The following is an 18,082-nucleotide window of genomic DNA, read 5'->3' as shown; positions in this document are numbered from 1 at the left end:
AATTTAATTTTCATCTATTATCAATATATGTTTTATATTATTAATTAATAGAAATTATGTTAAATATAATTTTTAAAATAATTATTATAAAAATTAACAAATTTTTAATTTTGTAATTGGAAGAGAGTATAAAAACTATTTCCATCATCAATAAATTTAAAATTAAATTCTTACTTTTTTGGTAGTTCATTAAATTCTTATTTTAAGAAACAAGGAAAAAACTAAAACTAAAACTAAAAAGTTATTCATCCAAGTCCAAAACTTATGCATCCATGCGCAGCGCACAGATTGAACTGCGTTGATATATAAAATCCCAACGATAACGAAACTCACTTCAAGCAATCAACTCTCAAAAAACACTCTTCCAAACTCTGCCGCCAAAATCACTCTCAACGTACCGTTTTAGCGGTTACTCTCTCCTCCGCCGTTCCTTCCGCTTCTCGAATGCCGAGTCACTGACTCGCCGCCGCATAGCCAAAAAAGAAAACCACAATGTCTTCCCGGCGCCACTCACTAAGCGGGCCGCCACCACTCTCCGGCACCGAGTCGACTCAGAACCTCCGACAGCGAGTCATCACGTGCCTCAACAAACTCTCCGACCGCGACACTCTCGCCGGCGCCGCCGCGGAACTCGAGTCCATCGCCAGAACCCTAAACCACGACTCGTTCTCGTCCTTCCTCTCTTGCATTCACAACACTGATTCCTCTTCCAAAGCACCAGTTCGAAAACAATGCGTTCATCTCTTAAACGTTCTCTCGCGCTTCCACGGCGAAGCGCTTTGGCCTTTCATATCGAAAATGCTCGCCACCGTGCTCCGGCGGCTCCGCGACTCCGACTCCGCCGTGCGATCCGCGTGCGTGGACGCCGTCGCGTCGATGTCGTCGCGGATCACGGGACCGTCGTTCTCCGCCGCGTTCCTGCGGCCGCTCATGGACGCGCTGGCGCAGGAGCAGGAGGCCAACGCGCAGATCGGCGCCGCGCTGTGCCTCGCGGCGGCGGTCGAGGCGGCGCCGGACCCCGATGCGGAGGCGCTCCGGCGTAGCGCGCTGCCGCGGCTCGGGAAGCTCGTGAAGAGCGAGGCGTGCAGGGCGCGGGCGGCGCTGCTGGTTCTGATCGGAAGCGTGGTCGGCGCTGGCGGCGCTTCGAGCCGCGGTGCGGTGAACTGGCTCGTGCCGTGCCTAGTCGAGTTCCTCGGCAGCAAGGACTGGACGGTGAGGAAGGCCGCGGCGGAGGCGCTGGCGAAGGTGGCTTCGGTGGAGAGAGATCTGGCGTCGCAGCATAAGGTTCTGTGTTTGAATTCGTTGCAGAATCGGAGGTTTGATAAGGTATATTCCTAAATTTAACTTTCTCAGATTATAATTATTGTTATATAATGCACTTGTGAAGGTAGCGAAATTTAAAAGAAGTAAAAAATGAAAATAATATTGGTTGAATGTTATATTATATGATTGGAGTGGGTGGTAATGTTGTTTTGTCCGTTACAGATCAAAGTGGTTCGGGAGACTATGAATCGTGCATTGGAGACGTGGAAGGAGGTAACCGAGGATGCTCCTGCTTACGTTAAATCTGAATGTGCTTCTGTTGGTAAGACTTGTTTCTTTCTTGCATTGTGTTAACTTTGCTACCAAAGTGTTGGAAATAATCTAAGTCCCACATCGGTTAAAAGTAATCCCACATTAGAATATATAATTGAGGGCTAAAGATGGCCGGATACTTTTCCTTTTTGTCTTGTTCTTCTCTTCGAGGTGTCCTTTTCGAGTGCTTGATGAAACTATCCTCTAAAGGGTGGGATCCCTACGAAAAGCACTCTGATGCTCAAGTTAGGTCTCGACACAAAGAAAATAATGAGTTTAGTAAATGAGAATGGATAGAATAATGTGTGTTACCTCGAAAATTTAACCCTTTATATACCTCTTAATTAAGGGCATGTAATTTGAGATTACCTGGCAGTGTTAATATAGTATTAAGAATAAGATAAGCAAAATTCTTTAACCTCCATGAGATGGTGGCTGAGAGGGTATTACTCCTAGGCCATGGCTTAGAGGGTACTAGGTTGTGGCTGAAGGGGTCCTAGGCCATGGCCGCTGTGGTTGAACCAAATACCTAAAGATTCTTCTTGCCTGATAGGATTGAAGATATTTAGCCTAGTTGAATACCCGAGGTTTCACCTTTGTCAAATAAGGTCCATAATGTTCACCTGAGTTATTTCTTTATCGAGGGGTACTAGGCCATGGCCGAGGGGTGCTAGGCCATGGTCGAGTCGAAGACCTAAGGTTTCTTCCTACCTTAGAGGGTTAGAGGTATTTGGGCATTCGGTCTATCCAAATACCCGAGTTCTTTCTTTACTCCGGGGTACTAGGCCATGGCCGAAGCGGTCCTAGGCCCTACTAGTATACTTACTGGTGATCTTTTTTCCCATCATGTTAAAACACCAAACTATCCAAAAATTGGTCCATTTCAGAATTTGAAGTTGTGATCTCTATATTTAAACAATTTTTAAGGAATGTAGCTTTTATGAATGCTGCCAAAGTAATCTCGTCCATTATTTTTTGTTGTTGATTTTTTCTCACAGGCACAGATGATGGTAAAAGTCAGTGTGTCTCTAAAAGTTCACCCGATGTTGGCTCTAAGTTGTCTTCTAAAACAGCCCCTGCCAACAGGTCCCCTCCATCAGTGATTTCATTCATGTCGTCCATGAAAAGAGAGAGTTCTCTAAAGAGTAATGAGAAGCATTTGAGAATGGGGACATTGAATCATCAGGGTCATGAGAAATCCTCCAATGAGAAACGTGAAACTCCATTTTCGAGGTCCTCCCACTCAAATTTGTCTAGGGAAGATGATATTAAAAGGTGTGATGTTGAAGTTTCTAAGCCACCCCCATATCAAAACGGGGTAAATTCGAGGGCAGAGATAAAGCGTGTTCTCTTTAGCAAGGTGTCTGATGAAAAAATGAGGAGATTCAGTAGTTCAAAATCTTGTGTGGTTCCATGTATTGATGATGATGATCTTGATGCAAATGAAGTTTGTGAGAGCCCACAAGATGTTGAAGACTTTGCTTTGATCCGTGAACAACTTCTTCAAATTGAAAACCAGCAATCAAATCTGTTAGACCTACTCCAGGTATACTATAGTGCCTTGATATACCTTTTACCCTATTAAATTTAAATTATTTAGGCCAGTGCTATTCCTGTCTATATGACTTTTTTATATTTAGCTTTTGAATTATTCTTCATTTGTCTAGTTTTCTGACAGTCTGTCATGTTTGATAAATTGAATATTCCTATTTTTGATCCTTCTGTTTGTGGCATTTTTAAACATGTTCGTGTGTTTGTCTTTGAGGTTCAGGATACTATTTTCCTTCCTGGACTAGTAAATTTGTAATATCAACAAGCTGCATATGTTAACACTTAACAGAAAACACGAAGTAGATTACCACACCCTTTTAGCTAATAATCTCTTTCTTTGTTTGACCACAATTCTACTAGTCCTATTGACAATACTCCTTTTGTGGTTTACTGTTATTGAGTTTCATCCTCATGACACATGTATAATGAATAAGGTATTGCCTTGTTATTTGAACGGGTAAAGCCTATACTTTGGTTGTCTTTAGCTTTGGTCATGTTAATTATAATGTAGTCCACTCCCACCATTTCAATCCCCCTGCACATCTACCACATGTTTAAATTAGAAATTACCTTCTCCCTTGTATTTAAGCTGTCCTTCAGTAAATTGTAATACCCCATCGTCTTGTTTAAAAGCTTATAGTATCTTTTACCTTTCAAAATAAAAGTAAATATTTTTGACTCGTGTCTCTGTCTTCATTTGAATATAGAGATTTATTGGAAGCTCCCAAAGTGGTATGAATTCTCTGGAGTCACGTGTACATGGCCTAGAGATTGCCCTGGATGAAATATCTCAGGATTTGGCTGTTCCAGGTGCTAGGGTTTCCAATATTGATGCCACAGAAGACACTTGTTGCAAGCTACCTGGTACTGACTTTTTGAGTTCTAAATTCTGGAAGAAGACAGAAGGTCGTTATTCCACATCAAGGTTCTCTTTAGGAAGCATACCATCAACAAATGCTGTGCATAATGCAACCAATAAAGATGGAAGCAGAGAAATATTAACTGCAAATAACAGCCGATTGCAACATGGTAAGGGTGGATATTTTGTGAATCCATCGGCAGAAGTTCAAAGCGATTTGAAAGGGCATCATACGTATAAAGTGTCTAAAAACATGGTCCAAGACGCCATGAGGAGATATGATGGCATTCAACCTGCTACTGAATCACTGAGGAACCAGAATATCAGGTAACTATATATCTGATTTTAGTACACATTAAATTATAATCTTAGAAAACAATATTCTTATCTGCAATTGTTATATTTTGTTGCTCCTTTCATTTCAATTATTTAAGTGTATTATGTACGATCTGTGGCCTGTTGACTTTGGTTAAGTCATTTTAAGTGTCATGTTGCAACTGGTCATTCTTTCTGTAATTTCACAATGGTAATTGTGGATTTAAAGAGTTGCAGTTTTATTACTACCCGAATTACTACATATACAATTACACTAACAAACCTATTGCTCTTTAATGATCCTTTTATGACGTTAGAAAATCACCATCGTGGTTTAATCCAGTCTAGTTTGTGACTCTATCTGGGTAAACTGGGTTGTAATGTCAGCATTCACTTTATTCTTTGAACAATCATTCATCATTATCTGCATCGTTTTTTCATCCCCTTACACTCCACCAAAACATTTGAAGTTCTGTTATTTGTATATGTATGAGATAACTTATGATATTGTTTTCCTTACGCTTCATCAGGTCATCCGTGTAGTGAGACACAGCATTTCTCAATGGCTATTTTATTGCAGCAAGCATCACAGAGTCACGGATCACTAATTTGTAGGGATAAATTTGCGAAAGTCAATCTTTTTGCTCGTTGGTTCAGCTTGCAGTGCAGGAGAGTTGTTTACTTTAAAGCATTAGCAAAATTATTATTTAGAGAAGAAGGCTATTTTCTACAAAATTGTCCATATTGAGGCTGAGTCATCAGAGTGTGGATTCGGATGCAATATATTGGTTAAAGAGTTTTACTGAGGTGTGGCTTAAAGGAAGAAATATGATGCAGGCTTAGAGTTCTCTTGATGTGTCATAATTATGCGTCTTTGCCATCTTCATTAGAAAGTGGGGAAAAAAATGCTGTGCTCTTCAGAAGAGTTCCGAGCCTCTGCCATAATTGACCCATGGAATGGGTATTGTCTAGGCGTGGCAAGGAAGAGGGTCGGGGCCGAGTTTGACTTTTTCTATCTAGATTTTTGTCGGAGCAGGTTCAAGAGTGAGAATTTAGAACTGCAGATGAAAAATTAAAATTCAATCCTAGTGTCGGAATCAGAAAGATTCACTCCACTTTTATTTTAAAAAATAAACATTTTAAATATCCTTGCATATATATTTTGGACCCTTCAGCAAAAAAAAAAGAAAGAAATTTGGAAGTCTTGGGATTTCCAACATCTTACATGTTGAAATTAAAGTCTCATACTATGGTGTCAAGATATGGTAGGGTGTTGTTGGGTTCAAACAGGTGGTTTGTTTTTCAAATTCTATGCAAATTATTCGACTTGTGCAGGAAAACGTCCAAATTTAACATTACTGTGGTAACGAGTTAACTGTCATAAAAATTTGGGACTTCAAGTTGTTTTATGTATTCAAAGAAGAAAAGCAATGTATTGACTTCTGGTGAAATTGAGTGCAAACGGGAGAGGATAAATTAGTTGTTTTTCATGAGGTTCTGCTTGAAATGATTCATTTATTGTCAGGAGAGGATAACAGACGGTTTTGGGATTAATTTTTTTAAAAAGAGATACATGTGGAAAACTTTATAAAAATTGTGTTTAAATCTTATTGTTAATTCTCTAATCCATTCATCACTCACCTTCATTATTTTGACACTAAAAATAATTAACAATTATATGAATAAAAAAATATGAAAGTAAAATTAAAATAAATATATCTTTTTAAAACTAAAATATATATTTTTATCTTTCTAATTAGGTCCATTATGACAATTAACACATTTCAACTTAATTAGTGATTTTGAGTTTTGTATAAGTAATTACATTAAATATTTAGGAGAGTTTTATTTTTCTTAATTATCCTATTTGACTCAAGATACTTGTGGTATGTAAAAAAAAAGTATTTAATTGTAGCATTCTTTCTTAAAATTATCTAATTTTTATTCATGATTTTGTTCTTTTTTTTTCGTTAAGATTGTTGATCTTTTGTTCTCAGCGTTACAGGATTACAGCATTACAGGAGCCCGCTCAAAATAATTGTACTAAATTTTGGTAATTACTTAATGCACCACATTTGTTCTTGGTGGACCTCCATAATTCCTAATATTTCCTTTTTACCCTTCCTCTCCCAAACAAACCTAGCTGCTTCTCCCCCAAACCTCCATCACCACCACACCCAACACCACCTCCACAAACCCACATCACATCACACCACCCCCATATAGTTATGGATTGAGTAATCTAAAATACAACTGTATTACCAATTACTCAATTATAATACATTAAAAAATACCCACATTGGCTTACCTTCGAGTGTGTCTTTTTCATTGCCTTCAACTATGATGGCTGGGAGTTCTCATTGACTAGTCAACACTGAGGAGAATTGCAACAGATGCAATGGTGCCTTCACCTTCACCAACGAACAGGGCCTCTGCAACGAACAAGGGAAGGGTGTTATGGTTTGGTTGAGAAAGGAAGGACACAAATGTCAATTTAGGGCATCAATTATTTTAGGAGGTTTACCAAACAAAAAGTGGTGCATTAAGTAATTATGCTAAATTTTTAAGTTTAATGATAAATTTTACCACCAAACTTTTATTATTTTACAAATTTTACACTCAAGGTTTATTTTTGTGAATTTTACCACCCAATTTTCATAATTTTACAGATTTTGCTAAAGTTTTTTTTTTCACGAATTTTATTTTTCAACTTTTAACATTTCATAAATTTTACCATCCAAATTTTTTTATTTTTATACATTTTACCATCACATTGTTACAAAATAATGTAAAAAGACCCTTTTTTAGATTTTTGTACATCAATTATAATTATAATTTACATTGGTTATAATTACAACTAATATTAAAAGTCAAAATCATTCCTTTTTCATCAATAGTGGTAAATGTGAAAAAATAAAACTTTAATGATAAAATTTATAAAATAATAAAAGTTGAATGATAAAATTTATAATTAAATCAAAATTTTATTCTGCCGAAGATGATCCGAGTTCAATACACTCACTCACGAAAAACTCCTATATTTCTCTAAAGAGGCCCATACCAACTAATGAAAAATGGGAGGTATAACTAACAATTGCCCATTTCATTTGCATCCCACAAATTAAAAAGAATAAATCACTCATCATGGATAAAAGAAGAAAAGAAAAAGCACTCGCCATATTTCGTCGCTTATCAACAAGTGATACCTAATCTATCTGCGCATAAGTTACTTATTGAGTTCTCACTTGTATCTTGGAGAGTAGCAGATGCAAGTTTTCATAAAAAAAATCTATTTTATTTTTATCTTGTAATAGAACACTGTCTTTTTTTTTAAAAAAAATAATTAATATAAGTTATTTCAAATTTATTGTAAAAAAATTATTGCTCTATTAGTCAACATAATTTATCCAATATCTGAATTATATTCTACAGTTTAATAGGTTTTAATTAAGCCGTTGAAAATACACTAAAAAAATAAGCCGTTGAAAATTTTCGGAATGATATTACCATTAACGAGGAGGCTTCAACGAGCAAAATAAATATACGCTACTACTATCTATGCGCGCATTATCGTATAGCTAAGTAACAATTCATCTTTATAAGGAGCATTGGATTTTAAATTCCGCTCTGAATAAGTTTTATATTTCACGTATAGTTTCTTTAATTCCTTTGGTTCTATGAACATTCTTCATAAACATTAAGTGCGGACAACACTATCGTTTTATTCCGAGTAAAGCAAAAGGATTCACACCCAATAGAGTTAAAATCAAAAATGAAAAGAATGAAGTTAATCAAAAGCAGATAGCGTTACACGTAGGACTTTGGAAAAAAGCTCACTAAAAACAAAGTTCATATGTTATCCTCACTCGTAAGCTTGAAGCAAGGAAGTATTTCTTATCATCCTATATCTTATTCTCTATCATTTTCATTTTATCGAGTTCTGCATTATTTATCTTCTTTGAGAATCAACTCATTCACGTATTTGATTTGAAAGCGGACTCAATTGCCACCTTCCACTTTGCAAATTGCAATTATATTAATTTATACTGAGAAAGATGTTTGGCCAATTCCACTATGATTTTCAGCACCTTCCCCAGTTAGGAGAAGACCCATGTAAATCTAATTGTCCTCAAGTAGTTCATTGATTCTTTTAGGTACATGGTTACAAATTGGACCTAGAGGAGCTATGCCAATAAATAAATAAAAAAAGTCACACCGCGATAGAAGTTAATTAGAGGCTTCCACGTTGTTCATTGGTTGTAGTGTTTGAAAACTTGAGAAAGGCTCGAGGAAGAAGAATTATTGTCTTTGTGTTCATTGTTATTGATTTTGAATTATAGTAAGAGATTTTTGAGTTTGTGACTTTGCCTAATAATTTTTAATTCTAAATATGAGAAAGGTAAAGGAAAAAAAATGGATGATTATATTCCTTCATTTCAAGGTATTGAATTGAAGTGGGTGTTTGAAGCTAGGTCCAAATCTGACAAAATACAAAGTAGTTTCGGCTTTAATGTAAGAGTTGGACATGATTTTTATTAACGTGGCGCTCAACTAAATAAACTAAAAATTTTATTTAAAGTTTAAACAACTTTATATTTTGGTCGAGTGCGTATTTTATAAGATAATACGAAGGAATTATTCTGATCAAATAGTTAGCTATTTGAGTATTTTATCAAGAGAAAAGATAGATAGTACGAAAAAAAAAATATTATTACAAAAACAGTACGAATCTTGTGTAAAGAGATTTAATTGAATATCATTGTTTGACTTTCGCGCATACCATGTCGACTACACTTGCTGGTTGGTCGAATAAGAATTCTTCATTTTCTTTAAGAAGGATTTCGTATTAAAATTAAATGGCCATTTTGTTTCACTAATTTAAATATACACAGCTTCTGAACTTGACGGTGGATAAATAAAAATTATGACAAAAAGGCTAAAAAACAGTTCGTTTCATCATAAAAGCCAACATCTCCAAGAAAATACTAGTAAATATTTAAGAAAATATTATCAAACCCTCACTTAATTATTTTACCTTGTGTGCTTATAACAAGCACAGCATAGTTTTTCAGCACACAAAAATATACATCTAAGAAATTAGTCCTCTATTCAATTATAGTTTAAATAACATTTTAGATACCAAAAGTGAGCTACACAACACTACTCATCCCACCATCTATATAAATATTATATATAAAAAATTGTCTTATTAACTCTTTCATTTCAATTTTGACTTTAAAGTGTTGATAAAAAATACCATTTAATAGTAGTTTTTTACTATTTGAGAAAAAGACTTTCTTAAAAAGGCACTCTATGATTAGTAAATTAGTGTTATGATTTGTTTGTTTTTTTAAAATTATTTAGACTATGTTTGGTAAAATTAGTTGAAAAACTATCTGAAAGTTAAAAAATTAGTTTATTAAATTAGAAATATTTAAAAAAAATTAGTTGTTGAAATAACTGAAAAATATAAAATGACAAAAAAATTATAATACCATGATTTATTTTAAAAAGAAAATAATAAAAAAATAAATAAATATATTAAAAATAAAAATGAAAGAAAATTTTAAAAATTAAAAACTAAAAGCTACCGAGAAACTATTAAAAAATTTGTTTATTTAATTTTTTTACTAGCTAAAAAAATTACAAACTAACTAAAATGACTTCTGTAACATAGTCTTATTAGTTTAATATTTAAATATTACATTCTTAATCATTTGATTTTTTTTATTCGTTTTAATATGACACTGCGGGTTTCATCTATCAATCATGTTAATGTTTGTATGATATCAATTTTAAAATATTTAATAGATATGATCTTTAAATTAAATTTGTGTTATAACTAACAATACTTAGGCCTTTTATTTTTAAAATAGATGGTATATTTATTAATAGTCATAGAAAACATATTTCATTAAACTTTTTTTATAGTAACATTTTTCAATTTTTTAAAATGTTATAATTTAAATATTTTATTTCTTTAATTTAATTTTACCCCCACTAGTTCTGTACTAGTACAAAAATAAAGAGCGGACCCATCATTCATCTTCGGATAAATAAGGTTTGAGAATACCTTGGCAAAGGTTAAACTTTGAATATTAATTACTATGCCAAACAATACTCCAAATACGTTTATGAATTTCGTTTCTAAGTTAATTGTTGATATTATATATTACTAATGTTATCATTGTCTTCTTTCTCTGGTGTCTTGATAATGACTCTTTGAAATTGATATATGTCATTTTCCATCGAGAATCTTTGCTCTATTTTTCTTAATTGTGAAAATTTAGATGAATTGAATTTTGAGAGTTCATTAGAATCAAAATAAATGTTAAGGCTAAAATAATATTTGCAAATTATCCAATAACAAAATCTTCATCTCCTTTTAAAATATGAACTTATTTCCTACAAGTAAACTGAACCTTTCTTGGTAATAACGTTTGGCCTTTGGTGAATGCATATATATTAGATAGAGAATCCGGGGTCATTTCTTTCGGTGTCTAGTTCCATCCCTGTTCATCAAACTTCTATAGTTAATGCATTATTGAGTTTTCTTTTCCCTTTTGTCATGAATGTCACATATATAATTTTTTTGAGACAGTGATAAATTTATAATAATCTATATGGAAATTATGTCATTTCTTTTTTGTTACATCGAAGCCATTCAGCAAACCACACTAAAAAAATTGGTTGCTGAAACCAACGAAGTAAAAAAGCAAAAGCCTAATCTAACTCAAGAAAACAAAAGAAAATGTCTTTTCATAAAGTAAGTTCAATTAAAGTGGATCACTCCTCAAAATTTGCCACGACCAAAACACCTAGTAGCTCCACTTTTCATTCGCGAGTTCCTTCATCCTTTTTCATGATAATGATAAGATATTTATCATCATCAATTGGGATTTTGGTACTTAAATCTTCCCCATCCCTCTTTTATTTTCCTATCCATTATTTCTCAAGCAGACAAACTCTTTTTTTTTTTTTCTCTAGATAGGTATTTTTTTTTAGATATTTTTGTTTGAGGTATTATCAAATATTACATATGAACATTTATTTTTATAAGAATTTAAATTTTGATTTACTACCTTGTTGAAGACCTTTTACTATACTCTACTATCAGTTGGTGACTAGTTCATATTTTATCTGTCTCTCATTATCAAATTAATTTATATGGAAAAATCTTCAAATACTCTTGTTATAACACAACTCATCAATATATATATATATATATATATATATATATATATAAAAGGAGATATCATATGAAAGAAAAATATTTTATATGAGAGTGAGAGAATTAAATCTGCACCACATAATTAAACATGAACACTCAAAGCTTAATGGCATATATAATCACTTAAAAAATCATCTAATTTTTTTAAAAATATCATGTGACTTTTTAACATTAAATCTTGATAATACATATTTAATTATACGATTCAGATTTAATCATCTTATTCTCATACAAGATGTTTTCTCTCGTAACATATGCTCAAAGAATTCAACCATTAAATTATAACTTTGTATTATTTTAATTGTATAAAAATAAATAATAATAAAATATTTATATTTTATAAATATATATTATATTAATTGTAATATATATGAATAGGGTATGGAATAATTTATTTCAGATGAAAGTTACATGCAAAACTGGATTCTCTAATTCTATTAACCTCTACGCATTTTTTAAATTGCAAATTACATGATTATAGTTTCTTGGTGACGAAAAGGTATGTACCGAGGGAGGCACTACATAATAGCATATGTGTGTATAAATATAAATATAATAAACAGAGCACATGGTCACAACATGTGTCCTTCGTATTAACAAAGCAGAAATCGCCACATGCATGACATTTCACCATTTTCTTTTATTTTCCGTGTTCAAAAGTAGAAAACCAAATACGTAATCATCTACAAAACCATCCATTTTCTTGGTCATAATGATACTGTTAATGTTAATTAATAACAGAATCTATTGCAGTCCAACTCACATATTTAGACATTGCATGTTTCTACAAGATAAGCACACATACACACATCCAATTATTTCAATTAATATATCTTGTCTTAACAAAAGGGGAACGGGAATTGGACCAATTTGAACAAAAGTATTAAAATTCATTATTATTCATGCCATAATAATGGTAGCACATTGACATACTGAAAGGTGAGAAGCACGCTGAAAGAAAATAAATTATCAGTAAGATTTATGCATCAAACATTCAAATGCCAAAATCAAATTCAAAATATGAAAAATCATTATCTGAACTGAGCTCCACACTCAAGCTTGAAAACTCAACAGACCAAACCAAAAGAAGGATTAGAGCTTATTGATATAGACTTTTAATTCCAAGAAATTTTACAAGTGGAAAGGTATGAATTTCACCACCCAAATCGGATAAGAAAGGCAAGTAAAGCGAGAAAACGAGAAAGTAAAACAAAAAAGAATTTAAAAAGAAAATGAATTTAAAAATAGTAAAATGCTGTTTCGAAGTTGAATATGTGTTTAGTTTCACATCATAGGAATATTAAAGAGCAATTAATCTGGTGTACTTAAATACATTTTTCGGTTATATTATTAATTATTGTCAAGATGATGAACATGTGTTGAGTAAAGCTCAAAAATAAAAATATAAAAAAACCTCATGAAACAAAAAAAAAAATCATGTTTGACATAATCACTTCATGTTAAAAAAACATGACTGAAAATAAGAAAAAATAGACAAGTCGAGAAGAAAGATAGAAGTTGAATTCACTAAACTAAAAAAGGTATATGTACATTAAGCTAGCTAAGTATGTAGCTAACATACAAGTGAGACAATATCAAATTTATAACTAACGACTAACTACTATTAGGTTTGCTGAGATTTTAACTGTAAAAATTGAGATTGACTGATCATGTTTTTACATATTCTTGGGGGCAAAAAATTGGCATTACTTCAAAACAAGGTAAAGAATTTGCCAGAGGCTTTATCCATTTATGAGAATCTGACATAACTCTGTCCCTTATCTGGCAGTAGAAAAGGAAAACAATCAGTGATTCTCACATGTGGATAATATACCTAGCAAAGCAACTAAAAAGAAAGAAGCAAATTACCTAAAGAAACTTTGTCCCTATCGAGTTGTCCATTCAATTTTGTTGCATTCTTTGAAAATCGTATTATCAACACCAAATTGTACTATTCATGGTGGAACAGAGAAAAAGACATGCAATCTTAACGTGTCATATATAATAATTGGCTGGAAAGGACATAAGCCACCTATTTTTCGGTATTTGATGGAACAACTTGGCCATATTTTGAAGCATAAAAGTCATGTAGTGTATTTAATTTTTTTTTGGTAAGCAAGGGAAGACCCGAATGTTTTGTTTGATTTGGTCTATATACTTCGTTTGATTTATATTAAAAGAGATGTTTATCTTGAGTTACATTTTATCAAGAATAAAAGAGAAGCTAATATTTGAATTATATCGTTAAATATTGTAACTCTAATGTCCTTCTAGAAATTAAAAAAGAAACAATGGTTAAAGAAATTAGGCATGCACAGCCGCCTCAATCCACTAATTATATGTGAAATTTAAAACATTTTATCAAAAATCATTAAAACAAATTTAGCATCCTGTAAAGCGAAACTTTAAAACCAAACGTTGTTTTTGTTAGGTGAGGAGCCATTAACTAGTTGAAGTCCACTTCATTGACAATATTGTGTTGGAGGAGCTCCTAAAACAGAACTAACAAGTCCATCAACAATTATGGACTAATAATTGGGTTTGTTTCCATGAATAACGTTTGGAATTGAATGATTATCCACTATAGACTTGTTTTTAATAAATTGTAAGAAAAACAACTATTGTAATAATCAAATAATATCCAGAAAATTTATCTACCAGCTTGTATTACCATCCCTTTCAATGATTTTATATGAGGGCTAATATATTGATATACATATAACTTTTTTTTCTTGAAGATGATATTGGTAAGAAATAATTTATGTCAGAAGTGATGATTAATTTTTATTAGGGATCATGAATACGTATAAGGTAAATATTCTTTTTTTCAACACGATTTATTTCATGTCAAGAAACCAATTAAAATTCAAACATTGGGCCATTTTATTAAAGGAAACAAAATCAATCATTATTATTTTCAACATTAAACTTCTTGAAAATTAATTTTGGGGAGTAATAATGATTGAGTTTAATTTTCATGCTCTTTCAACATTTTTTATATATTATCAACTGATAACAAGTCATCTTAAGAATGATTTTTAAAATGATTATTATAAAAATAAGTATGACTTTTAATACCTTAAAACATATGATTTTTAAAACAATTATTGTAAAAATTAAAAAGGCTTATTATAGTATTAATTTGTAATTAAAAATTTAATTTATAACAGGTTAATTTTTTTAGGTCTCTGATCTATTTGATAATTTTTAATTAAATTCCTAAAACATTATTTTTTTCAATTGAATCCTCAAACTTGCATTTGTATTCGTTTTTTAATTGGGTTGTTTCATCTAACTATCATTACAAAAACTAAAATGCATGAGCCAATTGTTTGAGTTTATAACAAACTTGCTACAGGGGTGAAACATGGAGAGATTTGGGAAAAAATACAAGTTGAAGAGTCGGATTAAGAATATTGGATTTAAAACCTACATAATTGAGAATACAACAGGCTAAAAAATGTAAGAATATTGACTTGGAAAAGTAAAAATACTTAATGCAAACATATAGATATAACAATGCAAACCTAAATTTAATAATTGTAAATTTGTAATTAGACGGAAGGACTTAATTAAAATCTAAATATGACTTTAAGATCTAAAAAAATTTGTCAAATAATTCGAGAACCTATACATTAATTTAACTTTTATAATATTATAAAAAATATTTTTATATTATCAACCATTAAAAAAGTTATGTCAAGTATGATTTTTAAAATAATTATTATAAAAATTAAAAAATTATTATACACAATAAAATGTAATTAAATTATAGCATAACATTATTTATACAAGTTAGTATACTCTAATTAAATTAAAAAACATTACCTAGTGGGGGAAAGAAAACTACAAACCAGTTGGCAGTTGCCATTTTCAAACACGACTTTCAATTTCTCATGGATTACACATTCGCCAACGCATTGTATGAATTGTCTTTAAAAATCCACAAATGAAAGTCCACCATGTGTGCATGTATTCAATTTTTTAAATGAGATTTGTTTTCTGAAATTAATGAGTCTTAGAACTTGGTCTTGTAAGTAAAAAGGTTGGTACTTTTTAAACCTTATTATGTGGGTTACTTAATTTATTATAAGCAATTTTTTATAATCTTTTTAGCACATTATTTTTTATGATTTAGCTTCTACAAGTTTACAATACGGTTCATGACCACTAAAATGTTAATAGAAATTTTATTAGCAATGAAAAACGATATTGATAATTGATTTAGATTTATATGTAGAATTTTTTTTTGATATATTTATTTAAACTGTATCTAGTTTTTTTTTTTTTTAATAAAGTAGTCGTTTACGATGTATTTTAATGAAATTAATATCTATATCTTAAGAAGTTTATATTCTAAAAATATTCTAACAAAAAATTAAAAAAAATCAATTTCAAATTGTATTGAAACATTAGGGGCTACATCTTATTGAATCACCGATATACTTGGTCATGCATTTGAGTAAAGTGTGTCCTCTAATTATTGTTTTTTTTTATATACAGAATAAATAATTATTTTTATTCTTGATAGCGTGATAGTGTACAATACTCACAAATTCATTCCCTCGTTCCTAAAAAATGAAAAAGTAAAATTTAATTTTTGAAAGTTTAAAAAATAAGGCAAATCCTATTTTTTTAATATAATTTTTACTAGCCATTGAAAACTGGAAAAAAAAAGAGTGATTTTTTAGTAGTAACTACGTATAATTGACATTTTTTGGGATACACTACATTAATTATTTTACTAGCATAATACGCTAACGGATTACACTATATAATGCTGAATTAAGTCTTTTAATTTTTAAAAATAGTTTAATTTGATTTCTTTATAAGGATTCAATTACGTCTTTTATTTTTTAAAATTAGTTCAATTTAATCTTATTTTTTTTCTCTTATTTGCCCCAAAAATTTTGAAAAAAATGGAACCCAATTTGGTTTGTAATGAAAGCAAATTTAACCCATTTTAAAAATTAATGAACCTGATTGAAACTTTTATAAACAAAAGGCCCTAATTAAACTATTTTAAAAATTTATAGATCTAATTGAATCTTTTAATAATAAGAAAATTAAATTAAACTTAAAAATTAAATTAGATGAACAAAATAATAATTAAATCAATTTTTTTATAAATTAAATCAAATATTTTAAATCTTGGATTGGGAACATCGATATCATATTGGTTAAGTAAAATTTCATTAAAACTTTCAACTTTCCGAAATAAGTGAAAGTAGATTCAATTTCTTTTTTCACTATTTTTTATTCGTGTAATTCGTATAAAAAAACTGAAATAGGATCCGTATTAGTACTAAAGATATACAATATTGCGGTATCATATAAATTAAAGAAAATTTTAGTATAACTTTTTACTTTCCTAAATAAGTGAAAGTAGATTCGATTTCTTTCTCAGCATGTTTATTCGTATAATTTATTAAAAAAAATCAAATAATATCTCTATTAATACTAAAGATATACGATATTGCTTTATCATATAAATTAAAATGCTTTATATAAATTAAAAGGAGAAAATTATTGAATTAAATTTTATTAAACAGAAAGTGTAAATTATGTTCCAAAAATAGTAAAGTACTCCCATCGCATTCTTTTAAACACAACTCTTATTAATTAAAATTATAAAATTGTTTAAACTTTCTTCTTATTTAACTAGTCTTTGTTCATGATGTTGTAATTTTAATAAATTTTAATTAATAATAAACAACATATTAAAAATGTGTCAAATACTAATAGGAACGGATAGAAGAGGGCAAGTAGGAAGGAATCCTAGCCAGTGTAACTTAATTTTCTGTATACGATTTTTTTTTTGTTAACTAGCCAGAAAATAGTTATGTTGTTTTTTCTTACTTTTAGTTCTCTGATATATTGATAGCTATTAATGACTTACATTTTTACTTCTATATAAACTGATTTTTCCCTTAATAAATAATAAGAAGAAATAATATGGATTTTTCCTTGAGAGTTATTTTTCTCTAGCTTCTTGAAATCTCTCATGATTGATTTCATAATTTTTTTTACACATATATTCATGTTAACGTGAATACTTAATTATAAGAAATTTTGATTGATTACATCATTATACAAATTAGTAAACAATATACATTTTACTCTATTTCTTATGTTTACTTTCTGCTAATACTTTACATTATTTTTTAAAAAATTATTGTATGTTCTGGATCACAAAAATAAAAAAAAAATCAACTCCTTTAGCAATTATCTGTATTAGTAACCATTTTCTGTATTTTATTAAAAAATAAAAATATACAAAATATCTAAAAAATATACAAAATGATTGCTTATAGAATATAGACAGATTATTATAAAAATAAAGATTAATTAAGTTTTTAGTCTCTTAATTTTTTAGATTTTAATTTTTAGTCTCTCAAATATGTTTTTACACCTTGTAGCCCTTTATTAATTTTCAGTCTCTCTAAGAGTTTTTGTTTATTTTTAATTCTTTTTTATTTTATATTCAGAATAATTTTAAACAAGAAACTATAGATCGACAACAAAAATTAAGAGAAAAATAATTACTAAGT

The 18,082-nt window shown here is 30.4% G+C and overlaps 1 protein-coding gene across 1 annotated transcript; it reads left to right on the top strand.

Moving 5' to 3' along the window:
* Window positions 1-277: 277 nt before the first annotated feature.
* Window positions 278-5,640, top strand: LOC114379583 (TORTIFOLIA1-like protein 4). Its single transcript, XM_028338269.1, has 5 exons — window positions 278-1,326; window positions 1,486-1,585; window positions 2,574-3,121; window positions 3,834-4,312; window positions 4,831-5,640. The coding sequence occupies exons 1-5, from the start codon at window positions 493-495 to the stop codon at window positions 4,841-4,843; spliced, it is 1,974 nt and encodes a 657-aa protein (XP_028194070.1). The 5' UTR covers window positions 278-492; the 3' UTR covers window positions 4,844-5,640.
* Window positions 5,641-18,082: the final 12,442 nt, after the last annotated feature.

The sequence above is a fragment of the Glycine soja genome, chromosome 2 (genome assembly GCF_004193775.1).
Source record: "Glycine soja cultivar W05 chromosome 2, ASM419377v2, whole genome shotgun sequence".
Classification (NCBI taxonomy): Eukaryota; Viridiplantae; Streptophyta; class Magnoliopsida; order Fabales; family Fabaceae; genus Glycine; species Glycine soja.
Note: the sequence above shows the minus strand (reverse complement) of the source record. Positions and strands in the feature narration are given on the sequence as shown.